The 26,691-nt window shown below is 38.9% G+C and overlaps 1 protein-coding gene and 1 non-coding gene across 5 annotated transcripts; one reads left to right on the top strand and one right to left on the bottom strand.

Moving 5' to 3' along the window:
- The first annotated feature begins 201 nt into the window (after window positions 1–201).
- On the top strand, window positions 202–23,933 carry apol1 (apolipoprotein L, 1). Of its 4 annotated transcripts, XM_084912792.1 has the most exons (28): window positions 202–736; window positions 831–884; window positions 3,022–3,093; window positions 3,749–3,814; window positions 4,276–4,347; window positions 4,481–4,537; window positions 5,491–5,559; window positions 6,140–6,190; window positions 6,284–6,340; window positions 6,703–6,768; window positions 6,846–6,893; window positions 6,996–7,070; window positions 7,756–7,824; window positions 7,978–8,031; window positions 8,122–8,193; window positions 10,550–10,597; window positions 10,893–10,943; window positions 11,372–11,431; window positions 11,655–11,735; window positions 11,840–11,890; window positions 13,923–14,012; window positions 14,315–14,404; window positions 14,558–14,608; window positions 17,805–17,849; window positions 18,588–18,665; window positions 18,751–18,787; window positions 19,100–19,151; window positions 19,892–23,933. In XM_084912792.1, the coding sequence occupies exons 1-28, from the start codon at window positions 734–736 to the stop codon at window positions 20,895–20,897; spliced, it is 2,625 nt and encodes an 874-aa protein (XP_084768918.1). In that variant the 5' UTR covers window positions 202–733; the 3' UTR covers window positions 20,898–23,933. The 4 variants fall into 4 exon arrangements, with proteins under 4 accessions (XP_084768918.1, XP_084768920.1, XP_084768919.1 ...); XM_084912794.1 differs by lacking the exon at window positions 7,978–8,031; XM_084912793.1 differs by lacking the exon at window positions 10,550–10,597.
- On the bottom strand, window positions 5,917–6,035 carry LOC146367989 (5S ribosomal RNA). The gene has a single exon (XR_014798355.1). It is a non-coding gene; the product is annotated as a 5S ribosomal RNA (ribosomal RNA).
- Window positions 23,934–26,691: the final 2,758 nt, after the last annotated feature.

Genomic DNA, 26,691 nt, shown 5'->3' with positions numbered 1-26,691 from the left:
AAGTGGTGTCGGTATTAATGATTTTCAACACAGACTATACTTTTTGAAGGGATTTTCTCTAAATGTATCTAAGTTTTAAGGAAAAGTTTAAGGAAAAAACGCACCGTATTTAATGAGCTATATTTTGTGTAAATTTACACAAATTCTAAAACGCCAAACATTGTTTGAAGTAGCTTTAAATGGCACATATTGATTAAGAAAAAGGTTAAAATGTACAGTAAGCATGCTTGTCACAGCTGTTGATAGTATAATAGGTGCTTTTATTTTTAGTACACAGACAATTTTTTACAATTATTTGAGAGACATTAACTTAAGTACTTAACCTGCTGATATCCTTCTAGTTGTATTTTATACCCTAAGGCTGTAAAGGGAATTTCCGAACTGCTCCCGAATGCAGCAGAATCGGGTTGACCGCTCCCAGATGAGACGATCACTCACCCTCACCTGGACCACGGTGAAGCGGACAACCTCCGCCAGTTTCAAGCGATAACCCAGATCTCGGGGAAGTATTCCCATACTAGCCAGTTTCTTTTTCCTTCTGTTTTGTAATTTTATTTCCTACAAAGGAGGGAGGATCCTGACCTGCGCAGCTCGCTGAGTGAAAACAACCGACAGTATCAACAAGCAGAGGACACAAAGTCCTTCTGAGGAGCGGGACTTTTATATTTATATCCGTTAACCTCTGACAACAAACGGGACAAGTTCACCGTAAGGGAGACAGCAGTTCCCTATAATGGTACGGTGGCCGTTACACGTCTCGCCCTTTATGGTGAACGCCTTTATAAAAATAGCGTTGATACAGTAAATATGTAACCTCTTGTCTGTTACAGGAGCGGTACGGTAACCTTGATTTGGACCTGGAGTGTGACGGAGGAGCTGTCTCTGTGAGTACAACTTTAGTTTGTCGACGTTTGTTTTGTTTCTTCCTGAAGTCAGCCAGTAAGCATGTTCCACACTTTACTGACTTTTACCACAAACTCTGCGACCGCAAACAGACGCATAAGTATGCGGAGAGTTCACGTTGGCTCTTCGTCGCAAAGAGACATCGCAAAGTAACGCCTGCGAGGTTACTTTAAGGGTTTATTTTTAAGCGACTGTAACTTAGCGGGTTGATCGAAGGCGAAAATAACCCTCCGGATCCCTCGTTAACTCTGCCTTTCACTGTTAAACTTCCATACTTTTAAGGTTTTATGAGGTTCCATACTCATAAAACTCATTAAAAATAGTGAGTAAAGGTAAAAGAAAATCTGCTTAGGTTGCTCAAAGCTCAGACATATGATTTTTTTTTTTTTAACTCAAAAGTTTTCTCACTTTTTTACATGAGAGATTGTTAAGCACACCAAGACGCAGTAGTCTGCTATCAGTCTGCAACTGAACAGGGTCGAGTTGGCAATTGCATACAATCTGTTTCTGATAATTTACATATAAACTATTTGTTGAAAATCATATCTTGCTATGTGGACATAAATTTGCATTTAACAGAAATTCACATGAATTGTCGCATTTATACACAGCAACCTTTCTGTTCTATAGGAATATGACCATAATACAACCAGTTGTCTGTCAGCCAAAATGCGCCCTCTTGTTCGTAGTATCCACAGAGTACTATTTTAATATATTTAATAAAATATTGATGTTTGGTCTCCCTGCATCAATACCATATCTCCATGCAAAATATCGTGATACTGTTCTAAATCAATTCTTTGCCCTGATCCTACAATTATGAGACGTTGGTTTAAATGTCCTCTAACATTACCCCAGTGAGTATGTACCATTCACTAAACTAGTGATGTTTAACTGAAAGAATAGCAGTCCAAATCTATGGTGACTATCACAAAAGGTGGCACTTGTATGATACATGATCCTGCGTCATGCCCAATAAAGCCAGTTTCTTACAACAGCTGACCTTGGAATAATATCCTCCCTCTGGAATAAATAACTGCCTGAATGTGTCACCAAGACGGCATGACTTGCCCAGAAGGACCTTGCCCCAACTAATCTACAAAGAGCACATTCACAATAATGAACAAACATGTTTGTTTTTTTTCCTGTGACGCAGAAGAATATTTCCAGGCCTGCTGTTTTCTTCAGCCAGAACATTCGAGTAGGTCCACTGGGCTCATATCCAGCACTATATTTGTTTTCGGACTCTAGCGTTTTATTGTGTAAAATAATGCCCATTTTCCTTATCAGACTTTTTCAAAACTCCAAGTTGGGGCAGTGACTGTGCATGTTCCCACGATTGGTTGAGATATAGTTGTAGTACATTCACATTCTAGTCTTTAATATACTAACACATGCGTGTCCATTATATTCGATATAGATACATACAAATTACTTAATAAAGATTTTAAGTTAAAATAAATTAAACTTATAACAAAAACTGTTAGTAATTTATTAATTCTTTTGTTTATTATTACTTTTTTCTTTCAAAATCAAAGCCTTTTTTATAGTATATTTGATTTTTGACACTTTTATGGTTTTATGTGCTACTAGTGTAATGCACAACTTGGACAGTATGAAGTTCTGTACTAAACAAAGTAGTTCAAAACACAGAAAATGAATAACTTTTCTCTGACATGTCACCTGTAATATACTGGACTAAATATTAAACAATCTGATTATGTCTGAGCTGCTCGGCAAATTTACCGTGAGGCCCAAAGGAAGACTTTGCTTCACTTAAGTGGTCAGAAGCCAGAAGCATTGTGGTCCACTTTTAACTTGTACGTACACATGCTGTAAATACAAAAATCACTCATGATGTTTTCCAAGTCCAGACATGAAATCAGCTTCAATTCCAGATTTTAAATTCAAACATGAGATTGGAGTGAGACCCTTAAATGTGTAAGTGCATTAGTAACAATTGCATTCGTTAAAATCTTTTCAGTTTTGAGTCCTGAGAGCAGAGCTGTAATCAGCGAGGCATTTTTTTATACTGCAGATTTACATCTTTTAATGGCAATGTTTCTTTGAGATGGATTTCAGTAAATGAATGTCTCTTTTTTTTAAATTTTCAATCAGCAAAAAGCCTCATTATTCAGTGGGATATTCAAAAAATCCTCCAAGTCTAAAGAACTGCTTCCATCTGCACAGGTAATGTTGCGGCTTTAATTATCCTTATTATGCGTATTTGTTTATTTATTTTGTTGTCTTTTCAAAAGCTTGGATCGAGGACTGACTTCCAACAGATTGCAGCAATTAGCTGTAACTAATTTTAATTAATTAACTTGAAACAGTCAAATTTATGTATTTGTAATCAAATTTAAAGCAACTTTTTTTAATATAATTTACATACTTGTATCTCCAATTAATGATATATTTGTGGTTGTAATTATGCTGCAATGCTTAAAGGAATGCCTGAAAATCTGCCAAAGAGGATCAGACATGACATTATACTACAAATGCAAATCCTGTCAAGTCAAAACTTTATGTTATGAATGTCCCAAACAAGTAATGTAATGAAAATTATCCCACAGGAATTTTCTCTAAACCAGAAGTAGTTCTTAAGTTTGTATACATATGAAAAAAAATAATTAAGCCCTAACAGTAAGTTTGGATAATCAGTACCACATTCATTGATAAAAGTAATATTTTCCTGTTTGTTTCCTCTTTTGCTTCAGGTTTCTTTTTGTTTTGTTGGTCATGTTTTTAAATATTTATAAGATAACAGGGAATAAAAGTTTTCTGCCTTTGTGGCTTTAATTTCCTTAGTTTCATATAACCAAAAACACCTTTTTTGTTTTTGCAGGCTGCCTTGACATTACAAAATCCTGAACTGTCTGCCAGCAATGACAGTTTAACCAGCAAGTCAAAGGTAAATTTGCTCTCTTTCTGTGATATACATATTTTTTTAATTCAAATTTTGCTTGTATTTTAACATAAGCATAGAAATGATGATGTGCAGAATTTATAGCAATTGCTAGTTTTCAATCCTGTCCCTATTTAACTATCTGCAGATCTTATATATGTATAAACTATAACTACAAAACTCCACTAAATGCTTGTAACTGGGGAAAATCTTCAAAGCTACAATGCAACAGAGTAAAAAAAATACATTATTTAAAAATAATTGCAATGTGGTTCATTAAAATAGCTGCTGCTATGATTTGCTTTTAGCCAATCATTAAGCTGGACTGTTAAATATTTAATACCTATAAATGATTTGGATTTAGTTGGACTTCACAGAGAACAACGACTATCAAAGTTCATGTAATCTCTGTGGATTTCCTGCCTAGTGTTATGTCTTTAAATTCTTTTCTGGACATTTCTCTTCAGGATAAATCAGGTGTGCTGGGTGGATTATGGAAACTATCTCCCAAACCAAGACATGTGCGGAGGCCTTCGCAGGTTAAACACAATCTTTTATTACATTTCCTCCACTCACTGGAGGTTCATGCAGGAAATGCTACTAATGACTAACTGGCTAAACTGTGTATTATTATGTTATTTGTTATTTACTGTGCATTCTTGTATGCTTCAGGATCTAAAGGACATCTCAGCCAGTAATGACAATCTGTCTGAGGACACCAATGCAAAGGTAGGTCTAATCAGCAAACAGCAATTTGAGATTCTCTTTTAAAGTTCCCATTTATGTCTTTATTAACAAAACTACATAACATCGACGAGAGGTCCATGCTAACATCAAAAAGCATTAGTCAAAATCTCTACAACAGATACAATCAAAACTCTGCAACATAAAAAATGCAACAAAGAAATACATCTTAATAAAAATGGTAATATTATCATTTAAATAACAGTATAGGGAATGACAATGCCTCCTTCTACTGCTTATTTCTCCAGTTAACTAACCGCCTCTGTCGCTTGTTATTAAAAGTGCATTTACCACTTCATAATACAAAAAAGTACCCAAACTGAATGAATGAATTTATTTGATTGAATCTTAATGGTAACTTCAAACACCAAAGGAAAAAAGGGACCTGATAAATGTCACTTCAAGCACAGATAAAGATACTGGGCAAGAGCATGTTTTTCAGAGATTTATGAAATGGTTATCTGTTAAAACCTTTATGTGTGATTTTTCTAGTATCATCCCCTGGAAAATCCAAATGTGCTTTATTAGTGACTTACAATACGTTGGTGAGTTTGAGCTACAGTAGCAATGTGCCTGAGTGGACAGGTTTTTGTTGTGTGTGTTTGTACGAGGGGGAAAAAACCTGCATGCATCAGCTATCTGGAAAAAGTGCTGGCAAATGTTTGTGGCACTGAACCCTCCCTGTCCATGTGACTGATGTGCCAGTTTAAACAAAGGAACTGCTACTTTATTCATTTAAAACTAAAAAAGGTGTTTTTATACATTTCTTTATGTATCTTTGCACATCTCTTTTTGTTACTTTCAGGAGTCAGGTGGATGACAAGTAGAATTTTAAATTTTTTTTTAACAAAGGACTCCAAAATGGGTCTGACTCCTCTTAGTTTCACCTGTGTTGAAATACATATTAAGTGGTCAAAAGGTTTTGTTTCTCTTGTTAGGAGGATTTGTCCACAACCGTTAAGATCTCAGGCAGCAACGACAATCTGCCAGTGAACAGCAACACTAAGGTGAGTTTTTTAAAAGCTGCTTCCTCCATCTGCAGCAACTGGTTTTAAAGTTCGCTTTCACCCTATAAGCAGCTAGAAATAAAAATAGTGATGGTAAATGGACTGATTCTTATATAGTGCTTTTCTACTCTCCCAGAGTACCACATTCACCCAATCACACAATTCTCACAAGCACTTTCTGTATACATAGTGCTTTCTAAGTACATTCACACTCCGATGGATGCATCAGAGAGGAACTTGGGGTTAGTATCTTGCCCAAGGATACTTGACATGCAGACTGGAGGAGCTAGGGATCGAACCACCAACCTTCCGATCAGTAGATGACCTACTCCACCTCCTGAGCCACAGCCACCCCAAAGCTCACAGCACCTGGTATTCCCAGGCGGTCTCCCATTCAAGTACTAACCAAGCCCAACCCTGCTTAGCTTCCGAGATCAGACGAGATCGGGCGTGCTCAGGGTGGTATGGCCGTAAGCCATACCACGCCGTGATGCTTCCGAGTGATTCTTGTTAAGGTAGCGCGCAGCGTCAAATCCTTGCCAAACACCAATTTTAATGTGATTTGATTTTTTTTCTTTAGGAGACAGGTGGGATGTTTAGCAGTATGTTTAAAAAATCCCCACACCCTCAGGTAAGAGATTAATAACAATGTTACAGTCCATTTTCTGGACTGTTATGAGTATTGTAGTTGATAAAGTTTTTAAACTTTTTTTCTGACCTTCAGGAGGATTCTGCTGCACCAGATGATCTCTCTGGCAGCAAAGATAAGAACCACACAAAGGTAAGTTTTTTTTCCCCTGTTTGAAAAACACAAAACCAAACAAAAGTCAGCTACCATAAGTAAATACGGTGACACAAGTGTCACTAATTGTCACTCCAGTCATGTTTAAGACTATATATAGTCGACCCCCAAATGCTCTTTTTTATGCCAGACACAAAGCATGGCATAAAAAAAAAAAAGATTGATCGCTTTTGTTTTATTTTCAAAAGTGATTTGGTGATTTGTTGCAGGGCTCAAATGTAAGGACATTGCTTGTATGACTTTAACAATGAATCATTTTGATACTGGGTTGTTTTGGAGTTAACACTGCTGTTTTTGTCTGACTGACTTTTTTGTTTGATTACTATTTCCCTTTTGTTAAGGATGATTTGTCTGTCGATGATGAACTCCTTGCTGGTAATGACAGTGCCGTGGAGAAGTCTTCAAAAGTAAGTGATAAGGTTACTGTTACAATATACAGGAAATACGATCAGTTTCTAACCTTAACTGCTCTGAATTCTGTCAGGGTGGCGTTGCAAAGGTCTTGAGGAGTCCCTTCACCTCCTCCTCTCAGGTTATTTCCTTTCTCAGTAATATCACGTCCTCTACCTGCCTGTGCGATGCATGTGTGATTATGCTTTCTGGTTTGTGATATACATACTTTGTATGTTACCAGGATAACGAAAAGACTGACCACTCAGGAGACTCACAGGAGAACAGTTCTGCCACGGGGAAGCCCAAAACCAAGGAGGTTGGTTGTTTCACCAAGCTGAATTTCAGCTCTCTTTAAAGGAGATTTTGCCTCACAGTGATTGATGATATACACTGACCTCGTTATTTTAACCTTTCCCCATGCTTAATCAGAGGATGCACGAATATAACAGTGTTTTAATTTTTTTGAAGAAAGAAAAACAACAGTTTGGCTTGATGATTTACTCTAAACAGTAACTGTTTTTGTTTTACCTCATAATGGTTTCAGTCAAATGATGAAGAGCACGCTCTACAGTAATAAACAAGTGAGAGGTCGCTTAAAATATATGAGGCACGGAGAGAGCGAATGCCTCAAAAGCATTTTAAAAATGATTATTGAAGACATCCAAGGACACTTAACAATAGAATAAAACACATAATAGAGATGACAAAATGAAGAACAATAAAAACAAAAGAACAAGATAAAATTAACAAACAGTGGGTTCACAGTGAATATGCTGATTTGAACAGATGGGTTTTGAGTTGAGATTTAAACTGGGAGAGAGAACCAATGTTTCTTACATCTGAGGGTAGAGAGTTCCACAGCCTGGGAGCAGAGCAGCCAAAAGTTCTGCTTCCCATGGTGCTGACGCGGAAAGAAGCCACAGCAAATTGGATAGCAGAAGAAGATCGAAGTGAGCGGGTTATTGTGACATTAACTCAATCAAAATTGTCATCATCCACAGGAGAAAAGCTCCAACAATGATGACGAGAAGAAAGTGGACCATGGAGATAACCAGCCCACTCAAAAACAGGTTTGTGTTAATGTTTGGTTCTTCTTCTTCTTCTTCTAAACCCAACTTTTGACTGAATGAACAGGAAGCAGGATCGTCTTCTTCTTCTTCATCATCTTCTTCTTCTTCTTCTTCAGCTTCTTCATTTAAAATACTGTTTTACCTCATATTCAGAATAAACTGGCTGGGGGAATGACGAAGCTGAATCCATTTCGATATGCAAACAAAGTAAGGATGCTCTTGATTATCCCTTGGGGGAAAAAAATCTGAGGATTGTACAGCCACATTCATCCGTTGATTTCTGTCTGTTCTGTACAGAATGAAAAGGAGGCAGGCTCAATAGAAGAAGATTTAACTGTCAGCAACAAGAAGTCATCAGGCCATAAGCAGGTATGGTTATAGATATTTTTCCCTGTTTAAAGTGCATTTGTTTGACATTTCTCAGTTTATTTAATTCAAGTTACGTTTGACAGACACTGAGGGGAAGTCTTATTTAGTAGGAAGCTTGCTGCTTCCTGTTCATTCAGTTAAAAGTTGGGCTTAGTTTCACCACCATTGATGTAAATATGGGAATGAGTGAAGTGCATTTTTTATTCTGACAAGCAGTTGTTCCCATAGGCCCTGTCTGCAGTCCTGCCTCATTTTTCCTGTCAGGCTTGTTGACATCTTCCTACATTAAGTCTTTAAATTAAATGTTGCTGAGACAAAACTTCTTGAATATCCATAATCAGCCAGACTCAGTGTTCTCAAACCATTTTTGTCATTTATTGTGCCTTCATTTACAACAACTCACTCACTAGAAGAAAAAAAAAGGACAACAAAAGATGCGGGTGTAGTTCACTGGGTTGAGGAGGTGACCCATGTTTTATAAAGGTAGTGCCCTGAGGCCATTTACTACATGTCTTTCCCCTGCCCTCTCTCCACTTATTCCCTGTCTTCTCTCCACTGTCCTGTCTCAACAAAGGCTTAAAAGTCCCCCTCAAAAAATAATTTTAAAAAGGACTAAGACAAAACAAAACCACGCTGTGGCCATAAGGCTTCCACAGAATTTAAATCTGGAGATCTACAGTGGCTTGCAAAAGTATTCGTATTTGAACTTTCCCACATTTTGTCACATTACAGCCGCAAACATGAATCAATTTTATTGGAATTCCACGTGAAAGACCAACACAAAGTGGTGTACACGTGAGAAGTGGAACGAAAATCATACATGATTACAAACATTTTATACAAATAAAAAACTGCAAAGTGGGGTGTGTGTAATTATTCAGCCCCCTTTGGTCTGAGTGCAGTCAGTTGCCCATAGACATTGCCTGAGGAGTGCTAATGACTAAATAGAGTGCACCTGTGTGTAATCTAATGTCAGTACAAATACAGCTGCTATGTGACGGCCTCAGAGGTTGTCTAAGAGAATATTGGGAGCAACAACACCATGAAGTCCAAAGAACACAGCAGACAGGTCAGAGATAAAGTTATTGAGAAATTTAAAGCAGGCTTAGGCTACAAAAAGATTTCCCAAGCCTTGAACATCCCACGGAGCACTGTTCAAGCCATCATTCAGAAATGGAAGGAGTATGGCACAACTGTAAACCTACCAAGACAAGGGCGTCCACCTAAACTCACAGGCCGAACAAGGAGAGCGCTGATCAGAAATGCAGCCAAGAGGCCCATGGTGACTCTGGACGAGCTGCAGAGATCTACAGCTCAGGTGGGGGAATCTGTCCATAGGACAACTATTAGTCGTGCACTGCACAAAGTTGGCCTTTATGGAAGAGTGACAAGAAGAAAGCCATTGTTAACAGAAAACCATAAGAAGTCCCGTTTGCAGTTTGCCACAAGCCATGTGGGGGACACAGCAAACATGTGGAAGAAGGTGCTCTGGTCAGATGAGACCAAAATGGAACTTTTTGGCCAAAATGCAAAACGCTATGTGTGGCGGAAAACTAACACTGCACATCACTCTGAACACACCATCCCCACTGTCAAATATGGTGGTGGCAGCATCATGCTCTGGGGGTGCTTCTCTTCAGCAGGGACAGGGAAGCTGGTCAGAGTTGATGGGAAGATGGATGGAGCCAAATACAGGGCAATCTTGGAAGAAAACCTCTTGGAGTCTGCAAAAGACTTGAGACTGGGGCGGAGGTTCACCTTCCAGCAGGACAACGACCCTAAACATAAAGCCAGGGCAACAATGGAATGGCTTAAAACAAAACATATCCATGTGTTAGAATGGCCCAGTCAAAGTCCAGATCTAAATCCAATCGAGAATCTGTGGCAAGATCTGAAAACTGCTGTTCACGAACGCTGTCCATCTAATCTGACTGAGCTGGAGCTGTTTTGCAAAGAAGAATGGGCAAGAATTTCAGTCTCTAGATGTGCAAAGCTGGTAGAGACATACCCTAAAAGACTGGCAGCTGTAATTGCAGCAAAAGGTGGTTCTACAAAGTATTGACTCAGGGGGGCTGAATAATTACGCACACCCCACTTTTCAGTTATTTATTTGTAAAAAAAAATGTTTGTAATCATGTATGATTTTCGTTCCACTTCTCACGTGTACAACACTTTGTATTGGTCACGAGGAATTCCAATAAATTCATGTTTGTGGCTGTAATCTGACAAAATGTGGGAAAGTTCAAGTGGGCCGAATACTTTGCAAGCCACTGTAAATATAGTCTCGGACACCACACGAATAAAAGCTTTATTAACTTTAAGCTTCAATATTCTCCTGATGTTTTCTCCCTCCCAGAATGCCGTGGTTGGAGCCATGTCCAAACTGATATCTTTCCGCCAAAAAGTAACTACACTGCTAAATATGTTTGATGTTGGTCAAGGTGTTACTGAGGCACTTGTAATCATGGCTGTTTTTTGGTGATGGTGGTGATTGTTCATTTTTAGCAGTAACGATGTTTTGCACACATTAGGGATGGTGGCAGTGGTGTAGATAGTACTATTTATCCCACAGATTTTGCAGACTACATAAAGTGCTGGTGTGGGGTGTATTTTTTTTTTCCATTTGGTTCCCTAATTTCATGAAAGTGCCACCTCATTTTTATATTCATAAGCCCAATATTTATTTTCCTTTTGTTCAGAAAGACACAGAAGATGCAGAAACACTCAAGGAGAATGAAAAATCAAAACCAGTAAGTTTATTTAATGCGTCACCGTGAGTCTTCAAATTACCCACCCACATACATGCAGTCAAAAATACTCACACTTCTTATTCCATACCTTTCACCACTTCCTTCTTCTCCTCTCTGCATGACTTCCTCTTATCAAACCTCCCTGTCGTCATGCACTAGTGCCTTCAGTTACACTGCGTTTGTTTTTGGGTTTGTGTGTGTGTGTGTGTGTGTGTGTGTGTGTGTGTGTGTGTGCGTGCCCTTGTGAGGTCAAAAGTAACATGAACCAGTACGAAAGAAGGGAAAGGAGTGCAGCTATCCTGGTCCCATCCAGACCAACTCAGGAGGTTCACATGCAGTCAAACACCGCTGCCTCTTTGTGTGACGTGTGGTCTTTGTTGGAATATTCTAACTTCTGCTCTCTTTGTTGATGTGATTTCGTTGAGCAGGAGGTGAAGGGGACGTCGTCACATGACAAAGTAAAACCAAGAAGAAGTGAGGATAACAACGTATGGTTTGCATTTCTCAGGTTTTGCTTTAATTGCCCAGAGTTTTATTATATTTGAGGGAAGCTGTTAGAATACAGATTAGATCATTTGAGTGGCTTTAAAAGAATCAAAATGTTTAAAATGCACTGCTTTGTATAAATAGAAAGCCAGTACTTGGCATTAACTGGCTGTTTCACATTCAGTTTCAGCTTTGGAACAAGTATTTTATTTTTGTCCTGTACAGGAAGGCAAAGACATGACCTCCAGAGAGAAGAAAGAAAAACCTGCAAAGCCTCCTGCAGTTCCTGCCCGACCATCAGAAGAGGTGAGCTCCCTGAGTTTGGGGAATAGTTTCTGTCTGTGATGAAGTGTATTAAAGCACTACTTTAAACCCTTATCGTTTAGAAAACTGTTGTGGTTTAATTTCAGGAGCTGAACAGAATAATTAGACACAGTCGACAAGAGCAGAACAACCAACAGGTATTAACATTTTCATACAGTACAACGATTAGACTCTAAAAAAGGGTTTAATGTTATTTTAGACAAGTATTGATTATCAACTGATTATCAGAAGTTGACTATGGCAGATGGTTCTTTCTGACTGCCGCTACAAAAGATGAAAAACTTAGATGAAATTAGCCAGAAATGTCTTTAATCTTCTCTCCTGGATAAGCGGAAGAAAATGGATGGATGGATGGATGGACGGACGTCTTTATTCTTGTGAAGAATTGAAGTTTCTCCTTACGTTTCATTTTAGCATGTGAGCAAATGTGTGGGATCAGATATAACTGATCAAATGTTTGCCTAACCTGATTCATAATATCATTATCTGCTACTTCAGTACGTTCCTGCACAATACAAAAAAAACATTGCAATTAACTGATTAGTTTAATTTGCGGCAGAGACCATCAGGTGAAGAAGGTGTAAAAGGAGATGAATCTGCTGTAGCCAAAGACGGCGATGATGAGAAGAACCCTCCGAAGGGCAAAACGTTACGTTTGTCTTGTCATCATTGTGGGTCAGACTAGACCCTCTGCATATGCCAGTTTTTTGGGTTTTCAAAATAATACATATCTATATAGATGGACCGATCTCAATAGAATGACGTGCGTGAGCCTGTGGTTGTTGGTTTTTTTGGGGGGGTTTTTTTATACTGTGTGGTATAAAAGCATGTGTGCTGCTACATGCCGATGAAAACAAACCTGAAGTATTTGTGGTGGCTAATCCTAACTTTTCAAGTTCTTGCTTCCTTCTTATCGAGTGTTTCATGTCATAGCCACACATGCAAATGTCTGCATTGTGACACCTCGTGGTTTTTACTCCTCGCGTGGAGTTTTAACCCCTTCACTACCTTGTCGTATGCTCATACTAATACTGTTTCATTGCCTGCTCATGTTATATGTTATGTGTCGTGTCAATCATTTATCAAATTTAATAAAAGCAACTTAATTACTATTTCACCTTTCCACCTAAAACAAAGTCGCCTGTGGCAGAATTTACGACAGTAGCAATATTGAAACATTTGAAAATACATAAAATGAGTAAGAAAAACAACAACAGCATGCGCAGACGCGTTGCTATGACAACAAGCAGGCAAACAAGAACTGTGTCCCAATTCCTAGGCCGCATCCTTCGAAGGACCCGACATTTGCGGTCTACGTGGGCTGGAGTAGAGTAATATTAAAACGAAGTAGCTGCCGCCATTGTTGGAAACTGGAATTGGCTGGGCCGCACTATGAATTCTGGGATAGGTTGGGCCACGAAGGATACTACCGACCCATCCTTCAAATCCGGGGAAATGAAGGACACAGTTGTTGGCCGCATTTGGAGCAGCCTTCGAATTGGGACAGCCTCCGTCACGTCGCTGTAACATAATAGGCCTTCAATTGCAGCCTCTGAAGGATGCGGCCTAGTAATTGAGACACAGCTAAGGTGCTACTGGGTTGTAATGGAAAACCAGTCAATCCGAGTTGAACCCCGGTACTAATGGAAAAGGGGCTATAGTGTTGGGACAAAAACCCCTGAAAGCACCTCTCAGCCCTTCCTTTATTTTAAGCCTTGGTGGGGGAACCTCTAAAAAGATGCACTTTAAGTTTCCAACTCAGGAGTCATCGCTTTATTCAGATATTTTACTTTATTTGCATATATCCAAACTGCTTGATAGTTTTGGTATCTTAATAAACTTTATAGCATACTTTAATAAAAAAAAACACACAGTGAAACAGTATCAGCCATGGATTGGCCTCCCCAACCTAAACGTTACTGTAGCAGTGTCGGATCATCTTGAAAGAAAACAGAACAGAACGTGATACTTCTTTTTTCACAGACTTAAAGTGAAAAAACACAAGTATCACAATCCATTTATTGCACATTTACATTCGGCAGCCAAGGTAACCGATACCCGTCATACACCGGACTTATGTTTTATTTTACATTGTTCATTACCAGGCTGGTAAGTGTATTTAGTTTATTGGGCTCACTTGCATTATGGTGTTTTTATTATTTACTTCAGGATGCAACTGATGATGAAAGGCTCAAAGATGATGAAGAGTCTGCATCCAAAGATGAAAAGAATGAAGAGGAGGGCAAGGGGAAAAAAGAGGTTTTAACCTAATTTCCACATTTTTACCCTTGTGTTTTAAGTGATAAAAATAATGCAGCGTGATTATTTTTTTATAGGAGAAAATAAAATAAAATTATTTGACCTTTTTATTTGTGTTTTCTTTTTAGACTAAAGACAAGAAAACAAAGAAACACATGGCTCATATCTATTTTTATATCTATACTCATCAGTAGAGAAATAGAAAGGTCTGGGGTTGTGACTAACAAAAACCAGGACGTGATGATTATTATTTCCTGCTCATGTTGACCTTTTTATTGTTTTGTTTTTCTTATTTACTTCAGGCTGCATCGGATGATGTGGGGCTGAATGCAGATGAGGAATCTGCATCCAAGGAGGAAAAGAATAAAGAAGAGATCAAGGAAAAAATGGAGGTCGTTAAGCTACATTCCTTCTGTTCATGAACAGCTTTTTTTTTTTTTAAGTTGGCACAAACATTTATTCATTTTACTGCAGGAGTATTTCAGTGTTTGACCTTTACAATAATTCTGAGATCTTTTTTCTTTTTATTTGATTTTGTCTTTTAGACCAAAGTCAAGAAAAAAAAGAAACACAACCCGTTCATGCCTGATGTAAAGGTAACATTCAAACATGCAACATGTACAAACAGTTCTCTTCCATTTTGGTTTACACAACACAACCGAAGCTTTCCCCAACATTCTCATAAAAATAATCAGTCAGTTTTTGTTGGGGTTTTTTTTGTGTGTGTGTGTGTGTGGGGGGGGTCATCACGAAAATGGCTCTGTACCTTTTGTGGAGCTGACACTGAGCTGGAGAAACCAAAATTTGAGCAGACTGATCCAACCTGACATCATGCTACATGCCACTTTTACGAAACGCGTATCCACCCATTTATTCTGTGCTAATTATCATTAGAGAAGTCTAATGATCAGAATGGCAATCCTCCTGGCACTTAACAGCGAATACTATATTACTCTGTGTTGAGGGACACGATCTTTGGGGTGGATCACTTTTTGGCGCAGCATGTTTTGGTGTTTAACCCTTTCATGCATGAAGTATGACAACCTCAATCAGGATTTTTTTCTTAAGTATTTTTATTCATCTTTAGGCATGAAAAAAGATTTTCGAACTTCATTTTTTTAAACATGTACTTTTCAAAGAGTTTTTTACGTGTCCACTTAGGTGGACGACAGGAATAGTAATTAGTTAGATTACTCGTTACTGAAAAAAGTAACGCCGTTAGTAACGCCATTAGTAACGCCATTACTTGTTCCCATCACTGGTCCTGTCACATTAACACCCTGGTTAAGAAGGCCCGCCAGTGTCTCTTCTTCCTCAGAAGACTTAGAGACTTCCATCTGCCACTGAGGGTGCTTAAAACCTATTAATCCTGCACCATTGAGAGCGTCCTGACGGGAAACATCTGCACCTGGTTTAGGAACAGCACCAAGCAGGACAGACGAGATCTGCAAAGAGTGGTGCGCTCGGCCGAACGCATCATTCGATCAGAGCTTCCTGACCTGCTGTCCATCTACACCAAGCGGTGCAAGATTAAAGCCAGGAAGATTTTGATGGACCTTTCCCATCCCAACAATGGACTCTTCTCACTGTTGAGTTCTGGGAAGCGCTTCCGCTCCTTTAAGGCCAAAACAGAGAGAATGAGCAGGAGCTTCTTCTCCCAGGCTATTCGGGCACCGAACCAGGTGTAGGGCTGAACTCTTTCACACACATCTCATCTCCACACGCACTCTGGTTTTTCCTTTTCCACACTTCTTAGAATTTATAATTTCTTTTTATTAATAATTTCTTATGTAAACTGTTATTTGCACATCTTGCTGTAAAAAGTTAATCTGTTAATATTACTGTCAATTCTTACTATCACTTAATGGTCGGGCACAGCAATAACCATTTCACCTCATGTCATACTGTGTATGGTTGTGTGTGTGACAAATAAAACTTGAATTTGAATTTGATTTGCCAGCTTTGACAAATGTCCAGATGGGGTAACCACATTTACTCAGGGCCTTCTTGATGTGATGTTCTTCTGCTTCCCTGGCCGCTGTGTCCATGGAGATGGTGTTCGCTCTGTTGTAGTGTCCTGATGACACCCAGTTTGTGCTCCAGTGGTTGCTGTGATTGCAGCCATTCCCCAACTCTCTGTGAATGGTACTCATGGCCATTGCTCAATGGTCTTTGATCAATGATCAATGGTCTTTGATAGGTGGTTGTTGATCAATGGTCATGACAATTTGCATATTAATGATCAAGGAACTGACCTCACAGCCCATTGTTCATTCAGTGGGCTAGTGCAGTCATTGTGCAAATGTACTGTTTATAAGGTTGGGGAAACCTGCAGTCAGCTGAGACTGAAGAAGTCACTTGGATGAGTAACGAAACGTTTCTCCCACTGAAAGCGCTACCTTTTGAGATTTACTTAAATAGATAATTGAGCATGCATCAAGATGGCTGAAAATATGCTTGACTTTGTGCCAGGGACTGACTGTTCTCAGCTCTCCCAAAGATCTAAATGCCTGTAACAACAGACCTGAAACCATATACTGCCAAGAATTCCACAGGTTCCCGAGACTAACCCAGCCATAAACTTTCTCCAGGTCTACAAAGCACATATAGACTCTAAGTCAAACTCCCACAATCCCTCTAGAAGTTGTCCGATAGTAAAGATCTGGTCTACTGTTCCATGTCCAGGACAGAATAAGCATTCCTCCTCCTAAATCCAAGGTTTGACAGTTAGCCTGTGTAGCATTCTGACATCAACTGTCCTATGGTGGATGAACAGTGTGATACCCCAATAAATAGACCATACCCTCCAAACCCCTTTTTGAAAACCACCACAGCACTGTGACACAAAATTAAAGAAGCACATCAACCAAGACAGCCCTACATTGTCCAGAGCAGGGGTCTCCAACTCCAGTCCTGGAGAGCTACTGTCCTGCAGCTTTTAGATGCATCCTTGTTCCAATAAACCTGAATCAAATGAATGGCTTGTTACCAGGCTATTGCCAAACTTGATGGCATGCTGAAGAGGTAATGCGACCATTTTCAACTGTGTTGGAGTAGGGATACATCTGAAAGCTGCAGGACAATAGCTGGGCTACTCCAGTAGGATTGGAGTTGGAGACGCCTGGTCCAGAGCCTGTATCTGGTGGCAGAGCTCATCTAAACCTGTTGCCTTGCCATCAGGGAGCTTTTCAACTACCCCAGTGACCTCTGCTATTAACAAATGGTGAAGCTTCCCCCAAGTTTTCAATTTTGCTTGAGCTTTGAATGGCATAAAAATTACCCAAAGACAGAAATAGAACAGTGTAACTTGGCTCTAACTACGATGTCTCCAAAATTGCTTCTCCCTTAAAATCTTGAGCACTGAACTCTGTTTGAGCTCATAAAGAATTTTGATTAAGGTGGTAAAAAGACCTGATATACTGTTACACAAACAGAATTTGTTTATTTATTTCTTTGAGAAATGAATAAACAAACCAGCTCCAAATTTCTCTGCTGTTCTTAAGCAAAGCAGTATTTCTGTGTTGTTTTGGCAGGTAAGCTTACATAAATGAATTACCATGGCCTGCCTTCTTGAGCAATTCACTGACCTAGTCTTAAACCTGAATACCAAAGAAAGTGAAAAGGAAGAAATTGTATGTTTTTTTTTCCTTCTTCAGCTATTTTTTTCCTTGAAGAAAAATTACTTATTTAAATCATTTATTTATTTTATGTCTAAGATCATAAAACATCCAGATAAGTCCTGTGTTGGTATTACAAATGATTGAACTGTGTGTCTGTGTTTGTTTATTTCAGGCCAAAGTGATACAGAGACGTGCACAAGAAACAGCCCAAGCAGAGGTAGACAATATAATCAAAATAATACATCAAGAAACTTTCTTTCTTTTCTTTCCTTCTCCCTCTCACCCCTCGCACATCAAACTTTAAAACCAAAAGTAACTTTTTAACCTCTTTTGTCTCACTGTATTTGCCCACTACATTGACATTTTGCTGGTTTAACCACTGTTGTTCAGGACTTACAAATTACCATTACAAAAAGCCTGTTTTTGTCACCTAATGCCGCCTCCTTCCACTCTGAAAACAAAGACTTACAGTCTTTGCATAACTTGTCTCTAGAGTGTCTGCTCACCTTCCAACAGACTCAGTTGTGGTCTACATGGTTTTCCCCTTTCCAGTGCTGACATGAAACCCACACACACAACAGCCACACAGTGTTTGTGCATGTCTATGCCATGGAAGATGAGACGAGATTAGGCTACAATATGCCCAGACTTCTTTCTCTGCTTCCTTTTTCCCCTGTTGAGTCCTTTAACTTCTGCAAAAACAGCAGAAATAAGTCACTATTCCCAGAATCCCTTTCACCAAAACTTCCTCCTCTTTAGATGCGCAACAGCCATGTAAAAAATGAAACTGACCAAATGTGTTACATGATAATGTCATTCATGCTCAAGTACTGTGTATTTTTTTTCAGTTTCACTGCAGACACAATCTTTTGTTGAAGTAATTATGATTAAAATGGTGGTTTTGATATGTCATTTTATTATTGTAATTACTATTATTTACTATCTTTCATCTCAGAGTGAAGGTGCGAACAGGTCTGTGTTTGACCAGCTAGAGGACTACCGTATTGGCACTGCCTCAGCTGAACATAGTAATGTAGGTTTTTGACATTTTAATGCAGTCTTCAGTCATTATTTGGAAAGCAAAAATAACAAACATGGAACCTAATGATGTCTTTCAGGATGTGGATCTTATGGAATGGTGGGAAACTGTGGAGCGTAAGTTGAAAATGAAATGGGTTTTTTTTTGAACCACTCATCCCATTAAGCACCTTTTGAAACATCAACTGCTGAGTAATTCTTATCCCTCAGCATTAGAAACTAACTTCACTCATGTTCTTGTGGTGAAATGGAACCAAATTCTTTCAGCCAGATGTTAAAATCAGGTAGAAAGCCTTTTTTTAAGAGTTGATGATGTTATCGCAGCAGATTAATATCATGCATGAGTGTAATAGTTTTGCATTCACATACTTTTGGGCCGCTAGGATGCACAAAACGATGATAAATCATTCTTTTGTCATTTTTTTTCAGAATGGAAAGACCCACCTCAACATAAAGACATGACAGAAAAAGAAGAGGCCAAGTAAGCTTTAATATACTATACTATAATATACATTGTAGGTGTTTATACTTCATTAAATGCTGTTTTTGGTCTTTCAGGGGTCTGTTCTGCTATACTTGTTTTTACAATATATTATCTTGATTTAAATGCATCAATTTAGGGAGGCAGCACATTAAAATGTCTTTGCGGCGTCTCTTAAGAAGATGGTAGCATTTTATGTTGATTTCCTTATTAACCATTAAATCGAGGCTGCTAATTCCTTGTCGCCTGCTATCTTTGCCAGAAGGTTTAGTCTGCTCTGATGGCTAAGATTCAAGAGTTGAATATAAAATATTGCTTTGGTATCTTCCTTTGTTGCCATATTGTTATCATATTGTGATGTGAATAAAATGTAAAAGGTTATTGTGGAGCTGCTCAAATATTGCTAGGCCCACCGTTGGATAACACAAAATTTATAATATATCTGCATCATAAACATCCACCATGGAGAACTGAAGAAGCTCATACCCCGAAACAACAACACTTATCCTTCCTCAGGAGAAAAGTTAATCGATAATCAATTCCAATGAAAACAGTGGTGTGACTAATCTTTAAAAAAAAGGTTTGATGTTTTGTCATGCTTTGAGAAACAAGATATTCTGCTTTCCTCAAAATATCAAGATTTTGGTTAATTAACACTTATTCTGTTGGTGTAAATGAGACAAAATGGCCTTTTTTGATGGAGTTACTTTGTATAATAGGACTCAAATTTCTTTTCTCAGGGCCTTTGCTTTGACCGCTGAGAAGCTGCAGAAGGGCATCAGAGTCTTCAACAAACTGTTCACGGAGCGGGCAGAGAGCCTCTGGCAGCATGTCATCGACCTCAACAGCATCGCTGATGGGCTCGACAAGTTCAGCAAGAACACAAAGATCGCTCAAATCACAGGCGGCTCCACCAGCGCCGTTGGGGGTGTCGCCACTGTTGCTGGCCTCGCCCTGGCTCCCTTCACCATGGGAACTTCCTTGATTGTGACTGCAGTGGGACTGGGCATTGCTGCGGCAGGCGGTCTGACATCAGCAGGTGCAGGCATCTCCAACCAGGTCAACAACACCATGGACCGCAAGAAGGTGGAGAAGATCGTGCAGGACTACCAGGAGAAGATGGAAGACATCAACAAGTGCCTGACGTTCGTCAAACAGGGTATTGAGAACCTGCGCAGGTTCGATCTGATCAAGATGAAGAATAGCGCATACAATCAGGACTTTCCTTCACTTACTAGCAAATTCTATGAAGATGGCGCCATGGCAGGAAAGGCGATCCTCGTCAATGCCAATGAGATCATGCGTTTTGTCCAGTTTGCCCATGTAGCAGGTAGCACCGCAGCCAGAGCAGTCCAGATTGCTAGTATGGCAACCGGTGTGCTTACTGGACTCTTTGTAGTTATGGATATCTACTTTGTGTCCAAAGACTCGAAAGAACTCAAGAAAGGGGCAAAATCAGAGTTTGCTGCCAAAATCAGGGAGGTGGCGCAACAGCTGCACGATGGTCTGGTGGAGCTGAACTCAATACATCAAGAGCTGCAGTTCAACTCACCAGAAAAAGACTCTGAGAAGACCACCGAAGATCTGGACAGTGAGAAAAAAGAGAAAGACAACAAAGAAAAGAAAGAGAAGGATGGAAAAGATTTGAACAGTGAAAAGAAGGACAATGACAGCTCAGACGAAGATGAAATCGACCGCATTAAAAAAGCCATCAAAAAGGACCTTGAGAACAGAGAATATGTTTGACACATAACTAGGAAGTACTTTCAGCTTTGCTTCCTTGTTAAGGGTTAAAGGAAAACTCAGTCCAATTCCCAAAAGACAAGCAAATGTTTTGTATTTTACTATCTATGAGGTGGTTGGTGCCAGATTTTTAAAGTAAAACTGCAATCAGGCATATTTTAATTGTCCAAAAGGAGCCCTTAAAGGTTAAAATATTAAGTTAAATATCTAAACCTGAAATAAAGGATCCGACTTCTTTAAAGATGCATTTGCCTTGATGATATTGGTGTGTTTCAGATAACATCAAGAATGGCTGATTAGTTTTGTATATTTTAATGAAAAGAGCAAATTTAAAAAAAGGTAACTGGATTTTGTACTGCTGCACCAGCTGTTTGGAAACCCTAGTTTGGACTTTGCTTAAGTTTATAGCTTGTTTCCATCTAGTGCACAGGTGTTGAACTCCAGGCCTCGAGGACCGGTGTCCTGCAGGTTTTAGATGTGTCCTTGATCCAACACAGCTGATTTAAATGGCTAAATTACCTCCTCAACATGTCTTGAAGTTCTCCAGAGGCTGGTAATGAACTGATCACTTGATTCAGGTGTGTTGACCCAGAGTGAGATCTAAAACCTGCAGGACACCGGCCCTCGAGGCCTGGAGTTCGACACCCCTGATCTAGTGGGTCATTCCATAAAAAATGGCTGCCCCATTTACCTTCAGGAATGACTTAGATGCTCGCTGTGTTTTAAAACAGTCGAACCTCTGTAGAGCTAGAAGCTACTGAGCGTGTACACAGGGACTTAAAATCTATAACATGACTTCCAAAGTGAACAATTTTAGAGGTTGTGGTGATATGTTAACTGCCTGTCCTTTTGTAAATGTGTTGCAGTTACCGTATTTTTCGGACTATAAGGCGCACATAAAATCCTTTAATTTTCTCAAAAATGCGCCTTATAATCTGGTGCGCCTTATGTATGAATTGTGGTTGATCTTACTGATCTCGAACCGAATTTATGTGGTACACGACGCTCAAAAATGTGTCAAGAAATGTTTTAGTACGACTTTGCTAAGCTACGAAGCCCCACCGCTTGATGGATTGTCGGAGCATTATGGCTACCGTAATCAGGAGACTCGCGGAGTGATAGGTACTGTGCTTCAACATAATATTGCCGTATTGTGTGTATAAGGACCACAAAATGGCACATGTTAAGAGACATACTTACGAAGCAGATTTCAAACTCAAGGCTATCAGTCACGCAGTAGAACATGGGAATAGAGCAGCTGCAAGAGAATTCAACATTAATGAATCAATAGTAGGGAAGTGGAGGAAGCAAGAAGAATGAGTTGAGTAAAATTTGACTTATCTGACTGTTTTGTTTGCTTAATGCGCCTTATAATCCGCTCTGCCTTATGGTCCAAAAAATACGGTATACATATATTAAGAATAGGGCTGCCACAAACGATTATTTTGATAGTCGACTAGTCACCGATTATTTTTGCGATTAGTCGACTAATCAGATCATGCATCCATTGGACGTACAGCTTATTGCACCAGCATGCATCTGCTCTTATATAACTATCATTAGCTTACAGCTTTAAGTGTTTAAGGTATGTGCTAACTAAAAATAAAGACAAGATGATAGTTTATTAAATTTTAATAAAATTTACAGATTGTTTCGGTGAAGTTTAATAAACTCCTTGCTATCTAAAATATAACGGGACACCGGAGTATATTCTCGAGCATCTCACACTTCTGATAATCAGTTGTCTGCTTGATGTTTATTCAGCTGTGTAAAAACTTTAATCTTAGCCAAACCGATTTACTCAGGAACAAATAAAATACTAAAAAGAAGTCAAACAATAACATTTGTAAGTTATCTAAGTGACTTATATATGTTTAACCTGAGTAGCGAAAGACAGCGGTGGGTTTGAAAACGATTTGCCGGGAGTCCGGTGTTCTCACGGGCTCTAGTGAGCCTTGCCCCCGGCTCGCTATCGAGCTAGTGGGTAACAGACGTCTCCGAAAACGTCGGAGCGCTTTTGAAAATATGTGGTGTCTTGATAAACCGAGCAGATATTTGAGGTTTACACAGCTACATTCTCGCCTGAAAATATGCTAAACGTTTATTTTGTGACCCAGAAAGAATAATAAGAGTAATATTAAAACTAACTAGCTGCCGCCATTGTTGTAAACTGAACTGGGCTGCACTATGAATTCTGGGACAAAGCTACTTCTTCTTCTTCGGGGTTTAACGGCAGCTGGCATCCTGGTACATACAGTGCTGCCATCTTCTGTTTCAGTCCGTTATTACACTCTTAAATCCTACTACTTATTCCTGCGTCTTTTGTGATCTTACAAAGCTTCAAACGACGCGTCGACTATTAAATCAGTCGTCGACGATTTTGATAGTCGACGTAATCGTGACTAGTCGACTAATCGTGGCAGCCCTAATTAAGAAATGCATTTCTTTCAGTTGGTATTATGCAGTTTAGCACTGATGGAAAAAATTTTATTTTAATTTTCTATTTAGCTTTTTGTTGTTGTTGTTGTTGTATTTTGTTTTCCTTCCCAGTATACATAATTGGTAAATAATATATTTCAAATCATGTTTTCATGCAAAACTATATTAACATTAACATAGTTTAGATAGTTAATTAGCAGGTAATTTTATTTGGTTGTCAGTAAACTTCAAGGTTTTAACCAAGCTAAGTTTGAACTTATTAACAGTTGTCCACTTAAACAGTATCAGAAAAGGACTAATCTGAATGAAACTAATTGGTTTGTAGTCATGTTTCCTCTCAGATGATTTCATTTTGTCCAGGAGTAAAACAAACATGAGGGTAAAAACCAAAGTCTGAGTTGCTTTTTCCTGAGAAGATTCATTTTTATTATTTCAGGGTTGAGGGTTAATTAGCTGTCTGCACTGGAAGCTCTGATGGTAAAAGCTCTGTGGGCTGTTTTATAACCGTTAAATAAATGTATATTTTCTGTGCTGGGTGAAGTTGATCGTTTAGTGATGCCTTCTTTGTGCAATATTCTGTTCAATATATGTCCATCCATCCATTTGCTTCCGCTTATCCTTTCTAGGGTCGTGGGGGCGCTGGAGCCTATCCCAGCTGTCTTGGGGCGAGAGGCAGGGTACACCCTGGACAGGTCGCCAGTCTGTCAACAATGGCAATGATTATTCTGTTACCTTTAAATAAAATGTTACTTGATGTTTATGCTTTTTGTAATTAATCACAGATTTGTCATGGCTGCAACACACACACACAGCAGATAAATGCATCCCTTAGATCCTGTGTTAAGTCTCTACTGGATTTTTTAAAAAACTAATTATTGACTTTTAATTACTTCCAAAACATATTTTCTGGTGGCTGTTTTAAATCTAGAAAGTTACCTTTAATTTAATTAAATGATATAAAAGGACAAAGGCTGCAGCCAGTGAATTTCCACTGTTTATTGTTATTATTGTCTCTCTTAATGTATCAGTGTTTGTTTTTCCACCAACAATGAGTTTTACTATTTTCTATCATTTAGGATTTCAAATACTTACATGACTTCAGTGACATCATATGAAACTGATAACTCCAGATAAGTCCAAGGCTCCCACAGAGGTAGGTAACCCTCTAACTGAACACGCCCCTTTTCCAGGTGACTTTACATCCCTGAAACCAGAAAGGAGACAAAGAAATTGCATCATCTACAACAGGGAAAACCAAGTGAGATACAGGAACAGTTACTTCATAAATATTTACTGACTGCAAGAACTCCCCAGATTGAATAATGCTTTATTTTTCTGTGAGGATTTAAAGCACAGAAGCTGCTTAGGGCGTGTTTTGGTTTGTCCATCCATTCTCTTCCGCTTAACCTTGTCAGGGTCACGGGAGGGATGGAGCCTATCCCAGCTACCATAGGGTGAGAGCCAGGGTACACCCTGGACAGGTCACCAGTCTATTGCAGGGTTGTGAGGATTTTGAGGTACAGAAGCTACTAAGGGCGTGTTTTGGTTTGTTTAATAAATAAATATATATAATTTTTTTTTTTTTTTTTTTTTTTCCAATCAGCGAACAATCTTATCTGTCGAAATACTTGGGCTTACTGAATGAGACAGGCAGATAGCATGCATGAGCACATACTCAGCACAAGCTGAGGCTAGATCCACCGCACCAGGCAAGACCCAAGGTGCAGGCTGTGTAAAGATGTCTGTCAGACTATCCAGCACATAACAGCAGGGTGCAAGATGCCCGCAGGCAGGACATAGATGGAGCGCCATAACCAGGTACAGAATACAGAAAAATGTGTGCCGAGTATGGCCTGAAAGTCCCGAGGTCAAAATGGGAGATGCCCGAGCTAAGATCCTGTGGGACTTCCAGATATAGACGGACAAAATGGTGATGGCTAACCAACTGCACATAGTAAGTGGTGGACAAGCAGGGGAAGATGGCAGTAGTGATAGACCTAGCGATACCGAATGACAGCAACATCAGGAAGAAGGAACACGAAAAGCTTGAGACATACCAAGGGCTCAGAGAAGAGCTCAAGAAGATGTGGCGGGTGAAGGTAACAGTGGTCCCAGTGGTAATCAGAGCACTAGGTGGTGACTCCCAAGCTAGGCGGAGTGGCTCCAGCAGATCCCAGGAACAACATCTGAGATCTCTGTCCAGAAGAGCACAGTCTTAGGAACAGCTAAGATACTGCACAGGACCCTCAAACTCACAGGCCTCTGGTAGGGGACCTGAGCTTGAAGGATAAAGACCGCCCGCAGGGGCGAGCGGGGAATTTTTATATTTAATTTATATATAAAATACAATATATATGTAACACACACACACATATACAGTGCTTAACAAATGTATTAGAATAACACCTAGTGTAAGGTTTACCTGCCCTACATTAACAGCACTGGCAATTACCAAAATATTTTTTATGCTTAATCAATTCCTTACTTGGATGATTCTGAAAATTCCACGTGCAGATGAACAGAATCAGCTTTCTGGTGTTTTTGCAATAGTTAACGAACCACTATGGACAAGCTCTTAAATCCAAATTTCATTTTAATGCTAAAACATAATTATTATTTTTGACCATGAATTTTCAAATGTACAGTTTTACCCCCCCCCCCCCAAAAAAGCATGTTGTTATCTTTTGAACAAGTTTCCAAATTACAGATGTTTATTTGAATTCATTAACAAAAATGTAGTTTTAGTGAAAGTAGAGTGTTATGCTTGAGTCATAAAGCATTATATTACAAAGATTGTTGAAATCATGGAGAGTTTTGTAACACTATTTATGTTATAACATAAACTGCATATACACACACGTAGACAGTAAAGTAAAATAGACAAACATTGCAAAATAAATGTTAAAGTAGCTGTAAAATACAGTAACCTGTTTAATGAAAAAAGTAAACAAGACAAAGAATTAGATTTTTTTTTTTTTTGCTTTGTTCTGTTTTGTGCTCAGCAGTAGGCATATGTTTTTACACGATATCAGTCTTTATTCTTTTTTGATAAACAAAAGAATAATAATCTAAAAATTTAAAAAAAAAAGTTCTTTACATAAAATAAAATAAAATAAAGTAAATGGGGCTTCTACAGTGGGGCAATCCAGAAAAAGTTTGCTCTACAAGGTGTGTTTTATTTGTCTAATTCACTGTATTAGTCTGTCAGTAGTTGCCTGTACGTGCTACATCTCACTGGAAAATGAAAATGAAGCAGCTATATCTTTTTCATATTGTTTTTCATTCTGGTAAGGATAAGTAAAGTTAATTTCAGTTCAGAATTGTACTTAAAATTACAAAAACAAACTAAAACCGCTGC

This window comes from Perissodus microlepis, chromosome 18, assembly GCF_051167445.1.
Source record: "Perissodus microlepis isolate ML-2025 ecotype Zambia chromosome 18, ASM5116744v1, whole genome shotgun sequence".
In the NCBI taxonomy this organism is placed as follows: domain Eukaryota; kingdom Metazoa; phylum Chordata; class Actinopteri; order Cichliformes; family Cichlidae; genus Perissodus; species Perissodus microlepis.
Note: the sequence above shows the minus strand (reverse complement) of the source record. Positions and strands in the feature narration are given on the sequence as shown.

Bases quoted from the DNA above. Each gene is read 5' to 3' on its own strand.
- apol1 (XM_084912792.1), top strand. The intron at 10,944-11,371 runs GTAAGTTTATTT...TTCGTTGAGCAG, and splicing joins AGAATGAAAAATCAAAACCA to GAGGTGAAGGGGACGTCGTC. The intron at 18,666-18,750 runs GTAGGTTTTTGA...GATGTCTTTCAG, and splicing joins CCTCAGCTGAACATAGTAAT to GATGTGGATCTTATGGAATG.